At 42.1% G+C, this 16,640-nt stretch overlaps 1 protein-coding gene across 1 annotated transcript in view; it reads right to left on the bottom strand.

The window, feature by feature from the left end:
* efnb1 (ephrin-B1) overlaps positions 1-16,640 on the bottom strand; it is an 83,731-nt gene that overhangs the window by 46,725 nt on the left and 20,366 nt on the right. The window contains exon 2 of the mRNA XM_037675397.1: positions 1,375-1,652. Within this exon, the coding sequence (XP_037531325.1) occupies positions 1,375-1,652 (278 nt within the window). The remainder of the gene's footprint in view (positions 1-1,374; positions 1,653-16,640) is intronic.

The raw sequence follows: 16,640 nt of genomic DNA, 5'->3' as shown, positions 1-16,640 counted from the left end.
TATATATATATAAACAGTGCCTTTCATATAGGTGAATTGTTTTGATGGAATGACCGATGTCCAATATTTAACTTTATCGCTAATATTGGCCGACACCATGCAGATGACCTCGTGCATCACTAGCTTTAACTCCCCTAACTCCTTGAGGTCCACCTGCTGAAAGTTCCGACAGACCAGTTCTAGAAAAAGATGCTACAGATGGAAAAACCCAACCTGGAGGAGGACTGTGATGCAGTTGAGAATCCACCATTTACTCTTTTAGAACCTCAGATAATTGTCACAAACAACCCAAATACCAAGCAGAAGAGAGTGACAGCTTTCCTCCACTGGCTCTTTAAAACCTGCTACTGCCACTGTGCAAAGAATCTCACTGAGACTGACTGTTTTATTGCAATAAAGAAACATGCAACACATTTTATTTTAATTGAATATACGTGTTCCAATTGAACTGTTTAAACCTTGAAAAACTAATTTGTATCAATGTGGAAATGAACAGTGTCTACAACAGGTCTAAAGAGACAAGTGTGCAAATGTGACCAATATATGTGTTACTTGTCTTTTAATGTTGGACAATTATCAATAAATCAATTAGGCTGAGTGTTTTACCAAAGAAACACAGCTAAAGTAAAATACTAAAATGTACTCCGCTATCACAGGTATACAGTGTTCTCAGGTCTATTTTGATTTTCCACAATTTGTTCAGAAAAATCTCATGTGAATTTGTAATTTTTAAATTCAAAATAGCTACAGTACATATTCACCAGTGTATGTGTGCATCTGTATGGCATCAAGTGTCAAATGATAACTGATCACAATAAAAACACATTATTATTGTGTTAGCTACTCTTAAAATCCCTCTATGGGATAATTTACAGTTTAGTGACTATAATAGTGTAGGATCCAATTTAAATATATATATTCTCCATAACTACATTTAATGTGGTGAACTGATGGAATTTTAAAACAACATGAGGTTTATTTTCCAATTCTCAAAATCAACCTTTTCCTGATTTTATTTTTAAGACCAGATTTCTCCGACGTCAACGACAAAATGCTTTAAAAAAAAAGCACAGAAACCATTAAGAACAGTCACGCTTGTCAGTTTGAATCCCATAAAAACATGGAATATTTAACACCTCAAATCACCTCTGACCACTCTGTCTTCAGAAAGGCGCAGAACCTCCAGGTGGTTGCTATGGGGCCGCGCAGCAGCCATCAAAAAGCAATTTTAATAGGAAACTCCCGGGTGTGACTGTGTGTAACTGAGTGTGAAGCAGAGATTATTACTCTGCATGCTCAGTCAGGCTTCTCCGGTTGAATGAAGGTTAAAAAGCTAAATATCAACAATACATCATCTTATCGTGACAAACTTACAGGTGATGTAGTAGTTGTCATTCCTCTTAAACTCCAAGCCCATGTAGTTGGGGCTGAACTCCTGGAATTTGATGGTAAATTTGATGTCTTTCTCAGGCTTGTTGCAGTTCACCAGCACATTTGGGTCGAGGACCGTGCTGCAACTCTCCGCCTGCTCCCGCTTCACCAAATACAGCTTGTAATACTCATAATCTCTGCCTTGGTCCGCTTTGGGGCAGATGATGTCCAGCTTGTCCCCAATGTCTGGGTAGATAATGAGACCTTTTCCAGGAAGAAATCTGGGAGAGGTGGGGAAAGAAGAGGAAGACAAACTGTTACTCACAGATAAAAGACGTCTGGAAAAACAGCCACATAATTCAGGTACAGTTTATATAGTCCTAAAACTTTGAGCTGTGGGAATTAGGGGTTTAGATTTGTCTGATATGGTTTTTCAGGCTGAGCGTTGTACATTTTGTCTCACAAAAACACTGCAGGCAGCAGCTTGACACGCTTCAGAACAAGTCGAGAGCAAGTTACGTTTTTTTTTTTCATTTCCACTTGGATCTGAATCAAAGCATACCAAAAGTTTGCGAGGAAGGGGGTAAGAAAGCTGTCGCAACACAAAATGGCTGCCGCGGTCGTGGATGTGGATCGCATTACGTGGAAGGAACGCAACAGATCTCTTCGAGATGAGACCTGCGCCTTAACGTATTGCCGACGTCGCTCCAGCTTCACAGAACAGTGTGCAGCGGTCGGCTGGGAGGTTAAGGCTTTCTCGGTACATCTTCCCTCTGTCATGATCATCTTCTGGAGGATTAAAATAATCCATGTGACCTTACTGTACCTCTCCTCCTCACTCTCTGCTGCCAACTCCATCAGATCAGCTTTTGTTCGTTTATTCACTAAAAGACGGGCAACAGGAGGAGAGCCGGTGTGCGTGTGTGTATGTGTGAAGCACAGCAGTGTATTTGGGCAGTGCATGTGTGTGTGTGCGTCTGAAAAATAAGCTGAGGTTGCACTCCTGTTGGGGGGGTAGGGGTGCAGATGGGCTGAATCATTGTTCTGGACTTGTTTGGGGCTTAAAATGTCAACATGGTTCAGCTCTGCTGTCCCAGTTAGCCAAGCATTAACCCAGACAGCCGGACTGACCATGGGTGTGTTTATGGACGAGTGTGTGTACGAGCATTGTGTGTGTGTGTGTGTGTGTGTGTGTGTGTGTGTGTGTGTGTTGTGATAGCAGACAGTGAGCCCAGCAGAGGGGCTATCTGCTAGATCTGCCCATGCCAGCGGATTTAAGCAGGATTTAGCAACGCGCAATGCATTTGTTGTTCTTCCTGATCCCTCACGTTTTAACAAGACATCAGCGACTGGGGCCCTCTCTCCGTCTCTCTCTCTCACAGACTCTCTCTCTCCGTCTCTCTCGGTGTCTCCCCTCTTCCTCCCTCTCACCTTATCTGCAGCCCCCTCATTTCATCATCACACACATCATTTCACCACTAAATAACTGGCTCTTCAGACAAGCCGAACGAAGGGCCGCAATACCTCCTGAAACAAACCGACACAGGAGTGTGTGGAGGACTGGAGGAGGTGAGGAGGGGGCGCCTTGGATCTTCAGTCTTCCTCATCTGAGGATGTCAAACACGGGCAAACAGCCAGCCATCAGCAGAATTTATTTATTTTTAATCCAACTTTCTGAGGAAATACCCCCCATGAAATTGAACATGATTGGATTAAACTTCATGGTCCTTCTTTTTGGATAAAGGGGACATCAATAAACAAAGACTTGATTCAGAAAAGAGAAAAAGCCAAAATACTATGGTTGAAATCCTTTCTGTCATTCTTATTCTTTATGTCATGAGTAGGGATGCACGATATTATCAGCATGATATCGGTATCGGCCGATATTGGCGATAAAGTTACATATCGGACTTTCTATCAAAATAACACCGATATAAAAGGCGCTGTTTTTGTATGACAACCCAGAGACAAGGATGCCTGCAGCGCCAGCACAACATTAAAACATCACGCATGTCGACCTGATCTGATCACAGCAGAAGAGGAAGAAGAAAATGTCGGTGGCTTGGAAGTTTTTGAAAGTGTTGGAAAGAGGCGGCTGTGGCTGAGTGGTTAGAGCAGTCGGCCTCTAATGCAAGAGTTGGGAGTTTGAATCCACCAGCAGTCACATGCCGAAGTGTCCCTGGGCAAGACACTGAACCCCTCACTGCCTCCGATGTGTGTCCCATCGGTGTATGAATGTGATAAAGCATTGATTATTCTCTTTAGGATGATTTGTTCAATTAGATTCGTAGAGATATAGTAGAGTGCTGTATGAATGGGTAAATAAGGACACAGATTGTAGTGTAAAGAGCTTTGAGTATCTCAAAAAGATAGAAAGGCACTATATAAGTACAGTCCATTTAACTAATAGCATATATAATAGATAATATATATATTAATGCAATACTACTTACACTTGTCGCTTGTGAACAGGTTGAGTTTAGATTTGTGAAAATTTACAAATTTGCACTGTTCGAGTGTTGTCATTGTGTTAGAGAGAGAAAATGTCACAAATAAATTTGACATTAAGCATAATCCAAGTTGGAAGTGTTATCCAGTGCCTTGTGCAAGTATTCGCCCCCCTTGAACTTTTCAACCTTTTTCCACATTTCAGGCTTCAAACATAAAGATATAAAAATTTTAATTTTTTGTGAAGAATCAACAACAAGTGGGACACAATCGTGAAGTGGAATGAAATTTATTGGATGTGTCAAACTTTTTTAACAAATAAAACACTGAAAAGTGGGGCGTGCAATATTATTCGGCCCCCTTGTGTTAATACTTTGTAGCTCCGCCTTTTGCTGCAGTTCCAGCTGCAAGTCTCTTGGGGTTTGTCTCTATCAGTTTTGCACATGAGACTGAAATTCTGCCCATTCTTCCTGCAAAACAGCTCGAGCTCAGTGAGGTTGGATGGAGAGCGTTTGTGAACAGCAGTCTTCAGCTCTTTCCACAGATTCTCGATTGGATTCAGGTCTGGACTTTGACTTGGCCATTCCAACACCTGGATACGTTTATTTGTGAACCATTCCATTGTAGATGTGTCTTTATGTTTTGGATCATTGTCTTGTTGGAAGATAAATCTCCGTCCCAGTCTCAGGTCTCTTGCAGACTCAAACAGGTTTTCTTCCAGAATGGTCCTGTATTTGGCCCCATCCATCTTCCCATCAATTCTAACCATCTTCCCTGTCCCTGCTGATGAAAAGCAGGCCCAAACCATGATGCTGCCACCACCATGTTTGACAATGGGGATGGTGTGTTCAGGGTGATGAGCTGTGTTGCTTTTACGCCAAACATATCGTTTTTCATTGTGGCCAAACTGTTCGATTTTGGTTTCATCTGACCAGAGCACCTTCTTCCACATGTTTGGTGTCTCCCAGGTGCTTGTGACAAACTTGAAACAACACTTTTTATGGAGATCTTTGAGAAATGGCTTTCTTCTTGCCACTCTTCCATAAAGGCCAGATTTGTGCAGTGTACGGCTGATTGTTGTCCTATGGACAGACTCTCCCACCTCAGCTGTAGATCTCTGCAGTTCATCCAGAGTGATCATGGACCTCTTGGCTGCATCTCTGATCAGTCTTCTCCTTGTTCGTGATGAAAGTTTAGAGGGACGGCCGGTCTTGGTAGATTTGCAGTGGTCTGATACTCCTTCCATTTCAATAATTGATTGCACAGTGCTCCTTGGGATGTTTAAAGCTTGGGAAATCTTTTTGTACCCAAATCCGGCTTTAAACTTCTCCACAACTGTATCTCGGACCTGCCTGGTGTGTTCCTTGGTCTTCATGATGCTCTCTGCGCTTTGAACAGAACCCTGAGACTATCACAGAGCAGGTGCATTTATACAGAGACTTGATTACACACAGGTGGATTCTATTCATCATCATTAGTCATTTGGGACAACATTGGATCATTCATAGATCCTCACTGAACTTCTGGAGTGAGTTTGCTGCACTGAAAGTAAAGGGGATGAATAATATTGCACGCCCCAATTTTCAGTTTTTTATTTGTTAAAAAAGTTTGACACATCCAATAAATTTCATTCCACTTCACGATTGTGTCCCACTTGTTCATTCTTCACATAAAATTAAAAATTTTTATCTTTATGTTTGAAGCCTAAAATGTGGCAAAAGATTGAAAAGTTCAAGGGGCCCGAATATTTCGCAAGGCACTGTATCATTTTCAGTCCCCTTTTTGGCATCTGCATTTGGTGGCAGGCCAAATTGACGAAGACCATGCAGAGTAATGTAGTATTTTAATTCCACAGCAGAAATGTAGTCTCTGTAAACAAGTCTAGGGAAAAAATATCAGTATCGATATCGGTTATCGGCCAAATAAGTTTTAACTTATTGGCATATCGGTTATTGGCCAAAAATCCAATATCGTGCGTCCCTAGTCATGAGATCATGTGTGGACAGGAGAGACTTTGGACACAAGTGAAGCGTTATTTCCCCGCTCTTGGCCCTTTAGAGGGAGGGGTTTTGCTTAGTCCAGAGTTGATAAGAAAGAGAGAACACGGGGTATCCTTTGTCCTACACCTCCCCATAGTTTACTGGTGTTCACCAGAGACCGTCTGCTTCTCTGCCTGTGTGTTGGTGTGTATTAAGGCAGACATATGTTTACATGGATGCGTGTGTGTATGTGTGCACACGCCAAGTCTGGGTACACGTGCATAATATGTGTATGAAGACACAGACACAATCAGTCCCTAATTGGATCTACAAGATGCATCATTGAGGCATAAACACGTTTCCATGGCAACTTTAGGGCTTTGTTGCTGACCCCCTCTCTTTTCTCCACTCCTCCATCTATTCCCCCCTATTTCAGTCCCCTCTATTTCCACTCTGCAGTCTCATTTTCCCTCCTGCTTTATCCTTTGCTCTTATTCATCTCCTCGGCATTTCCCTCATTTAGGTGTTCTCTCATCCCCACTGGTCCACATCCTCCCCCCTCACTCCACCCACAAACACAAAAAACACCTACAGAAAACACAAGCATCACACCAGGAAGGGAAAAAATAAAGGCCTAGCATTTTGTAAAGTAGTGCATGTTGCCTGGCATCTTTCAAGCCAAAGTTTCAAACTGAGATCATCTTATTTGAAAATGACAGAGATGTAGCCGTTTAGGTCAAATCCGTTGCATGTAGCAACTAAGACTATCAATTTTCACTAAATAGCAGTAAAATTTAATGATTTAGAGCTGCTTTTGTGTGGCTTAATATCGATTAGCTGTGGCGATTATCTTGAATTGGGGGTGACGGATGGATGGTTATGATAAGGTTATACAAAGTTAATCAGTGATAGAGATATATCCACTTTCAAAAACTTTCATCCAGTAGTTCATTACCAGTAGATATATAGCCAATGCTGCAGACAAACAAACACACAGACATGAGCAAAAACAAAATTTCCACCTTTTGCAGCAGGCGATAACAAAAAGAGACAGACCAGAAAAACATCACAATCAGTTTTCATCACTGAACAAATCGTTGTTTGATATTTCCGCCGAAGATGCAGTAATAGTTCTTTGTTTCCTTCAAAATACTCATTAATTACCTCTGGAATAAAATAACAAACCTCACACACAGACAAATCAGTCTGTTATCAGAATGAGTAGCAACAATTTAGACAAATAATTAAGATGTTGAAAATCTAATATCTTAATATCCTTGAAGGATTTATCTCAAGCCGGCCCCCCTGTCATTGATTCAATTTTCCAAGCAGGCCTCAGAGTTGGCGGCTAGATAGCTATCCTAAGTGAATTCTCTGCTTCTGTTTCCCAGCCTTTGTTAACTGTCTGCTATAATGAGGCTCTGGCTGCTGTGGAGGTCTGGAAGCGCCATCACAGATGGGAAAGAAGCAGCATAAAAGAAATAGGGCAGCAATTAGTGTTTAGCCCAGTTTAAAAGCCCTCCACTTGGCAAGCTGCGGCCCAGCTCCAGTCCAGGATGTGAAACTAAACTGGTGGGCAGGGACTTTGTCTCCTGTTTGTCTCTCTGTGGGCTTAATCAGCACCACTCCGGTGCTACACACAGCCACGCAATGGAGAGGAGGAGACGAGTGACTGAAGATTATTGTACTTTTGAGAAGGTCGAAAGGGAAAAGAGAGGGGGGGGGGGGGGCGGTTGAATTGCATCTTTCATTTGTGCTGTCTGGAGACCTTATAAGACCTGCTGATGAAAGAAGTTTGAGTGCAACAAAGGAAGATCCATGCAAATAAAGAAACAAATAATGTTTCTGGGAAATGACCCCGAATGAGACGGAGCCTTTATTTCACTCCCCCCCCCCATGTCAAACGAGGTGGATCTGCCCGGACCAAACTAAATAAAGAGAATCATTTTCAAAACAGCCAAATGAGGTTGGTTTTGTTTCATCTGGATAGCTCCACCGTGCACTCAATCCTGTAAAGAGCTTACACAAACAGACCTGCGCTGTAGAACAGCGGAGAGAGAGAACAGAAAACAGTGGAAGGAGGAGAACCCCCTCCTCTCTCTTATTACATTCCATTGGTGAATATGAGCACATGATCTCACATATGCTACCCCCCCCTACACACACTCTCCCCCCAATCAGCCTGTCCTCACATACTCACTCATATATGCACACAAAAGCTCAGTGGGGTGCATCCTGGACCTTCCCAGCCCAACTTCCCAGCCACCCCCTATTCAAACCCCCTGCCCTCGCCGACTTTCATATAAAACACCGCCTACACAAGGCCCACTCAAAGCCCCAAACAGAGCCTCAAGCCTCCCCTTCCCCCCGTCTTCCACCCCCGGCCAGTCAAACTCGAGCCTTTGCCCCGGGTGGCGCTGGCAGGACTCCGCTGCTGAATGAATGGACCCGAGTCACCCAGAGAAAGAGGGAGAGAAAGAGGCAGAGTCGGCTCTTATCAACAAAATGGCCTCAAATTGATTTGTTCCTCCCAACCAACAGGAACACGCCATACATTTTAATTAAAATCTATTACATCATCTCCACAAGAGGAGCATGCCAACCTCTCAGATCTCCATTTAGTCTTGACAGCCTGTTTCTACAGCTGGACAGTCTTTCTGTCATTCTCTGTGAGGGTGACGTAAAACAAAACACCACCCTCACAATCACCAGCTCAACAGGTGCTTTTTATCCCCCCTGATACTGCTGTGGTAATTATCACACCAGGAGAGGTGTTCCCACACCAATTATTAGTTTTCTCCTACATTAAATTCAGAGTGGATGTTTCTCCCCTAATATTAGAGATGACACTTTCCATAAGGCAGAGATATGTCTGGACATTTCAATCAATATGTCACAAGCTAATGATGCAGATGGACATTAGTCTTCCTCGTGAAGCTCAGCACTAACTCACATGTGTCAGGGACCAGCACAAAGCTGTTGTATGCATCTGTATGTGATCTGTACTTGTTTAAACAATATGTTACCGTACGGCATAAATGCTTCTAGACCTAAATCAAATGAGTCACTATGGCACGACTGTCTCCTAAATGGATCTATTTGAGCTTTTGAGGGATAGTTCAGACGGTTTGAAGTTGGATTCTGTGAAAAATGTTATGGACAATAGGTCAAAAGAGGAAGTCCTTTGGATGAAGGACGAAACGTCTCAGAAAAAAAAAAAAAGAAACCGTCTAGATGACCTGACTGAACATTGTTGGATTATATATATGTGGATTACTGAGCATGAACTTTGGTGTTATGGACAATAATATGTTACCTGCTGTAGATAGCTCTCTGAACAGGCTCAGTTTGGAGAAATAGTTTGTTTTTGTATACACTCTACCTCCTGCTACAACAACGTTGGCCAGTGATGTTTGTTTTTATTTCCCCTTAGGAAGGATGAAAAAAAAGACAGAACGCTCACGAGTAACCATTAATATCTGTGTAAATCACCTCATAATGAATTACTGTGCAGGCGATGTAAACGTTTTTTAATCAGTTTGCATGAACTACTGAAATATTTGCGATTGTAGTTTTATTATGACAGCAATCCACTTTAGTCTTGGTCAGGCCTTAATCTGAGCCGGATCCTGCCGGAACAAGATCCGGGAACGCTCTTATTATGGCAGGGTGCATTCCGGCAACTGTTTGCTTGGATCTGGCAACTCTCAGGCTTACTAATAATAAAGTTATGAACAAATATGACTGTCTTGTCGTTTGGGGGGTAATGCTTGAACTGTGTCTTTCCCCTCTGCTGCTGAGACGATAAATAAATAACTCCTCAGTCCTCAGCTGCTGTTTTTATGACGCTCATGGACGCATGCAACAAAGAGTATAAACTCAAAGCACAAGTGATACAGGTCCTCGCTTTTCCTCTTTCACAATGACAAATATGTTTACTTTTATCGATGAGTTTGTCAAAGCACGATTTTGATGTTATTTTTTTTTTTGTAAATACAGATGTTTAATAAATATTAGGACTATTCTTTGCTAACAAAATATACTTTATGTCATTAAACAATGCTTAGCCCCCAGGACACCCCCCCCCCCCCCCCAGCAGCCAGCCCACCCGCTATTTATCATCCGTAATCGATCGGTTTACAAATTAAGACCTGGTCTTTGTATGTTCAAACTGGCCAATCTAACTAGGATTAATCTTTTTTTTTCGACCTGAGATAGAGAAATCTACAAATGGTGAAACATTATTTGAAGGAATTTTGTTTGAAGGGAGAGAGTTTAAAAATATAGAAATATATTTTTAAGTTGTTTTTCTTTTGGCCGCTCCCTTTTGTGGGGCTCACCACAGTGAGCAAACTTGCACAAAAGATTTGACGACTGTTTTGTGCCAGATGCCGTACGTGACTCCATCTGGTCTTAGACCTGCAGCCTCAGGTCTAAAAAACTGCACCACTGACCACTGAGCTACTGCGGCCATATTTCTTCAAAAAAAAGTACAATGTTTGAATGCTGATAAGTAGATTTTAGTGGAAAGTAAACTAACTTTTTAGGAACCTTACTCCCCTACAATGTGGATTTTCAAACAGCAGCTTCTGAAAGGGATCTATTTGTAATATGTGGTTAAGACACTGGAACAAGCTGTGATCATTTTAAACAAGTAAGAAACATATGTACTAAAACACAATAACTTCACCGCTCCAGGAAATTGTCCTTCATTCCTAATACTGCAGCGTACATGAGAACCATGACAACACAGCCTGAACTTTCTTCCTCTCACAAGAAGGTGAGCTGGTTACAGATTTGCGACCGTAGCCCGCGGCCAACCTAAATGCTTGTATACATAGCTGGCTTCTGTCAGGCCATTGTGGGGGCAGATGTTCTTAGGAAGGCCTGACTATAAACATACACACATAAACACACACCCCGCAGTGTACACACACTGATTTCCTCACATGTCAAACACGGTAAACAAGTCGCCTAAGTGCTAGCACAGGCCACACACACTAGAAAGGCACGGCAACAAATACAGGCATCCTGAAATTAAGCAAAACAAAATTCATCTGGCTCCTGAATTGTTTAGACAAACCAAAAAGGATTTGACCCTGATTACAGAAAAGGAGGACAAACGAGTAAACGGTTAATCTAAACTCAAGCTGCATGGCATTTTAGCTCACCAGACTGCAGCGGTGAATTGCTGAAAAGCAGAAAGATAGGAATTTTCCCTTCCAGGCTGCCCTCGTTTGAGTGACATAAATGATGCTGTCAGAGAAAAAAACAGACTGAATATCCTGAATTCCACCCAGTTGGGGACTGTTTGTTGCATGTGTGAACACAGACGCCCCCTCGCTCTCACAGACGCACTAGCATCGGATAGCTCCATCAACAGGCTGGCATGCAGAGCAGATCAGATTTGGCGTGACTCATAACGCTGTCACACCGGCGAGTTATAACACAGACGCACACCTCTCGTGCTCACTGAACAAGCTCTCTATGCTAACCCTCTATCACTGTCACATGAAGGGGGCTAGCATCTCACAATCAGCGACTGTAATGAGCTAACAAGATGACGTCCAGATGGCCTTGCCACAAGGAGGACAGAAGTGGACGTTGTTACAAGACCAAGAGGCTGAAGAGGTCTGTTGAGCAGGAGGAGCGCAAGAAGTCATTAGGGAGGAGAAAGAGCATAATCTGTTTCTTCTTATGGCCTCTGTGGTTTCTGTCAGTGCCGAGTTCGTCCTCCTTTAAGAGTAGGGGAGTTAAGCGAGCGAGGGTGTATGCGGTCGTGATTGAACGTCATCCACGATATCACTGACAGCGAGAGAAAGCCCAGACGGCTGCTCTCCGGGTCTCCACTTATTCATCCAGGAGCCCAGGGACTGAGCTGTTACAGCTGGGCTGTGAGGACGAGAGGAGAGGAAACAAGAGCAAGGAAAGGAAAGGACACGAAAAGAGGTCATTTGGCTCGGCTATAGACAAAACCATTTGGGTCAATTTCAGCCAGGGTTTAGCTCTCATTCTGGGATTGCTCTGTGACCCAAACACACACAAGCTTCTTTCTTCCCTCCCTCGGTTCCTTCTCTGGCCACGGCACAACACGACACAGCACACTCACACAAACACGAGTGCACCAACACACACAGCCAGCTGCCTCCTGTCACTACAGATGGGCTCTGCTTGCTCTATAAAGATCTCTCCACAGGCTGAGTCTACAGTCACAGCCAAACTCGCCTGGCTCAAAATCACTGCCTATGTGTGATGTGTGCAGTACATGCGTCGGTACGGGCCAGAGTGGATGAGTGTGAACGTGTGTGTTGTCTTGCCAGACACCCCAAACGAGCCAAATCTGTGATGTGGGGGTGCCGAACAGTCATAAAGAAAGGAATCCCCCCATGAGCAAAAACTACAAAACACGTTGAGCCTCGATTGCATCAACTCCCACCTGGAAAAGAAGAGGAAGTCAGTAAAAAGAAAAATAATCAAACTCATTATCAAACCAGCACAGTTTGCTCTGGTTGTTACTGGTTTCTGCTCTGTATCCCCCCCAACAACCTTTCAAAAGGCATTTAAAACCTCCACTTTTATATTGCTATTAAATCAGATGTTGTAATGAACACAGACGAGCACAAAGTGAAAAGACCCCCCCACACACACACATGCACATGCACAAAATATCCCCGTTTTTTTTACTGTAATTCTGTCTGACACAGATAGAGCCAGTCACAGTTAAAATAATTTTTAACAATTGGCCTCCCATCTCAGCGTTGCTAGAGGGATCAGACGACGAGACTGAACAATGAAACAAAGCTCAGTGAGATTGTACGGCAGGACACACTTGTAGCGAACGCTGGCAAACTCTTCAGCCTTTTCCTCTCAAGAATTCGACTCTCAGAGGAACCAGAGAGGAGGAGGTTCAGCTGACCTGCTCAGTGGCATATTTAGGCGCTGACACATCTGGGAATTAAATCAGCCGTGATCAGGCACAAAAAAATCTTTCAAACAAACCTGACACCCATCACTAATGAGGTTTTTCTTTCAGGAATTGGTTTGACATTTTAGGAAATATGTTTATTTACTTTATTCTCAGGAAAGAATATTGATTCGACTCACGTATTTGTGCAGTAAAAACCAGGCTGGAGCAAGTAGATTGATTAGTTTGATTAGTTCAGGCTAGTTTAACACAGGTTAGCATACCACATGGGGTGTACATATATATCTATATATATCTATATATAAATAATTTATTTAATTTTTTTCTTCTTTTTTAATAAAGTCTAAAAGTACTGGTAAGATGTTTAAGTACTTATAGCTAATGGATACATACGGGGCACAAATAGTCACAAATAATTTTCAGCACTAACTTCTTTTTGACGTTTGTATTAAATTATATGAACAATTTGAAAATTACTTTTGCACAGGCTTGTGCAATACATACGCATACATGTGAGTCTTGTTTAAAAAAAAGTTTTGAAAATAAATTTTACACACGTAGATTTTTACACAGGGGTGCACGGATTACAGTTTTCTGCCCGATCACAATCTCTAAAAAGCCTGACCTGCCAATTCCCATTTTGTTTTATAAGCGACACTGTCAGGTGTTATAAGGGCACAATGCACCTGCAATTTTCTAATATTGTTTTATTGAAAAACATACCCTTGAACAATATCCTAGAACAATACAAACTTGTTTTAACTGCTCATGAGGAAGTTCTCTGAAATATAAATGAAGTTTAGGCAATAGTTAAAACTACAGAAAAATGGGTAAAATCGGTTTCTCATGTAAGTATCGGACGATCTCTGATCTCCCAAAATTAAGGAAATCGAGGCCCGGCCGATTTATCGGTGCACCACCAACTTTAGAAGTATTTATATACATTTCAGAATGAAATTAATCAAGTAAATGAGTTTAAGTTAGCTTAAATACAACAGAGTATAGCTAAACTTAGTTAATATTTCAAAACGTTAAAATTATAAGTAAACGGATACATGTTTTACTTAGTTTACCTACATAAAGTCAGTTTTAACTCAACTTAACTTATTTTAGCATAGCATTGCAAATGGTAGCATATAAACAGCAAACCCAGTTCAGCCTGTCCCGATAACAAAATTTACTGGACGATTAATTGTCTCAGAAAAGATTGCAATAAACGATAATATTGTTTGAAATTTGACAATAGTAATAATTGTCAAATTTAAGAAGGAATGTTGGTAGATTGTGTGTAGTACCATTTTTTATCACTGGATGGCAGTATAAGACTGTCTGAACCGAAGGATGGATAGTGAGGGAGCGAGCAGCGTGTCTTTAAGAAAAATGGGAGGGAGGCTCCTTGACGTGACATGGGCTGTCTCTCTTCGGTTTTCAAAATGGCAGACGTTTGGTGTGGTTTGAGCTCTTTAGCATAGAATTTTTCACACAGATTTTTTTTTTTAATCAGTAAACAAGTTCTCGGCTTCTTTTTGCAGAGAAAAACAAGGTTTTAGACGAAGGCACGGGTTTCAACCATGAATTTTGGAGCTTCAACAAGACGGAGGTGGGCCTGTTAGTTTAGCTCGTAGCTTAGCTTCTCAGCTTAGCTGCTTTTAACGACCCAAAAACACGATTTTGGATCGTTAAAATTGATTTTAAAGAGAAAAGAACAAGTGAGGGGTCAGTGAAGAGCACCGGAGTTGAGCCTTTTTGTCATCTAGTGTCTTCAGTAGAGACATGAAGAAACGATAAAGCCGATAAATGAAAATGAGGTTGATAATTTTAATTTATCATGCGATTAACTGATTTATTGTTTATTGCAAAAGGCCTAAATCCAGTAAATGTTTTTATAAATGATAATAGGTATATTTTAGGTAACGTAAAATAAAACATATATAAGTTTGTGCCAACTTAGCTTAACTACACTTAGTAAGTTTTAGCTTAGCTAGTTTAGTTAATAATAATGAATACAAGGCAAACAGCTATCCAAGAATAACTTATCTTTATGTTTATGTGTGAACTGAAAGACAGTACTTTTGTTCTCTTTTCACACAGAGTAGCAGTTTTCATTTTTAGGGACAGCTGACTGTGTGATGCTGGGATTTTTTTTTATTAAACAACCAGCATACACGCATAAATTATAATTTCTAAAAAGTCAAGTATTGTATAAATAAAGCTATGATGGAGAAAAGTCTAGAGAATATGGCATATGCTTTACAATATCTAAATATCAGGGTATTTTTACTATAAGTTACCGCTTCTAGTTTGATTTTTATACGTTTACATTCACAACTGGGCTGAGTAAATAATTCATGACCTTGTATGTTGTTAACAGGTGTTAATATGACACGACCAGACGATCTGGAGGGACACGAAAGCCTTCGTGGAAGAACAAAGGGAAGATGTGGTGCACAAAAAGCAAATCAATCAATCTCTGCCAGAGCACGTCTGGCTCTGACAGCACAGCTCTGAGCCCAGACGTAAAAAGATAGTACACAGCAAAGTTCAAAATACTTTCATTGTTCATCTGTCAGTGTGAGAGACAATTGCATGGGAGAGGGAGGGAAAATACAAACACAATATTTATCTTGTGTCCCCTTCCCGCCTGACTCACTCTTTTTTTAATGTATTCCTGCTATTGTGAGGCGCACCAAGAGATGGATGGGTAGAGGAGTCCGGTGGGTGATATGTGTGTGCTCCAACAAGCACAGCGCAGTCACTCGCACACTTCCAGAGTCTCCAATCACAAACAACAGCAATAATTCAGTTACTTAAAAAACGAGCTCTAAGGATTTTTTTAATCTTCTGTGGCATTTCACTAGCCGGTGGTTGGTGGTTTTTCTTTTGCATTGTTCTCAAAAGAGCTTCCCTGGGAAACTAGGAGAGTCAAACTGCTGACAAGATTTCACCTCGTGAACTCTCTCCTTCATTCACACACTCGCAAGAATTGGCGATGTGACACACGCGCTCCCACTTACACATTCTCTCGTTTCTCCTCAAACACGACATTCTTCACATCTCTCGTCAAGCGCTCGTCAAGCTGAAAGGCACGCAGCGCTGTCTAAACAGGCCGCTAGCTTACACTGACTGTCGCCTTTCAAGGCCGATGACTCTTGATCACGTCAAATATGCGAGTCTTCTGATGGTCGCAGGCCGCCTCTTCGATCGCAAGTCACATTTAAAGCAATTGGTAAGTCGGGGGGATTTCTTCAGTGTGGACACATTCCTCATAACTTTCATTCAGCCTACAGCGGAGGGAGCTAAAAAAAAATAAAAGACCATGTGTGGCGCAATAAAAGTAAAGCTATAACAGTCATTTCCTTGTAGCAATACCTGCTCACTGCAGGCCTGGGCCTCACATGAGCCTGTTGTGACTGGTCATGCAGTGCAATATGAGGAGCCTGTATGACCGGAGGAATTATCAAGCCATCGAATAGGGACATATGCATGCGTGAGCACTTGCTAACCTACACACACCGCAGCGTTGCGTGCACGATACGTCAACACACACACGCATTCTTTAAAAGCCAACAGTAGCGAAACAAGAGAAGATGGGCCTCTCTGTGAGCAAGTGACAGAGTGAATTACACGCACAGCTAAAACACAGGCTTCCTGTCTAACGCAGCAGCGCGCGATGGCTTTCAGATGGATTTTGGCAAATCTTGTGCAAACAGTGAGTCAATATCGGGATAATGGCCGATCGTTGAGGAAGGACAATTCACAAGTGATTTGGGGAGAAGATGTGTGTTTAGAGCACTTCGTACCACAGGCTTGTCACCCAGCCATCAGCAGCTTGGCATGCAGCCAGCGTGCAGCCATTTACAGAGTCCGACAGCAAAACTGCATGCAGATATTTGAGTGTTCCCAAGCCCTTATTATGA

Source organism: Nematolebias whitei, chromosome 4 (genome assembly GCF_014905685.2).
Source record: "Nematolebias whitei isolate Nwh7 chromosome 4, NemWhi1, whole genome shotgun sequence".
In the NCBI taxonomy this organism is placed as follows: domain Eukaryota; kingdom Metazoa; phylum Chordata; class Actinopteri; order Cyprinodontiformes; family Rivulidae; genus Nematolebias; species Nematolebias whitei.
Note: the sequence above shows the minus strand (reverse complement) of the source record. Positions and strands in the feature narration are given on the sequence as shown.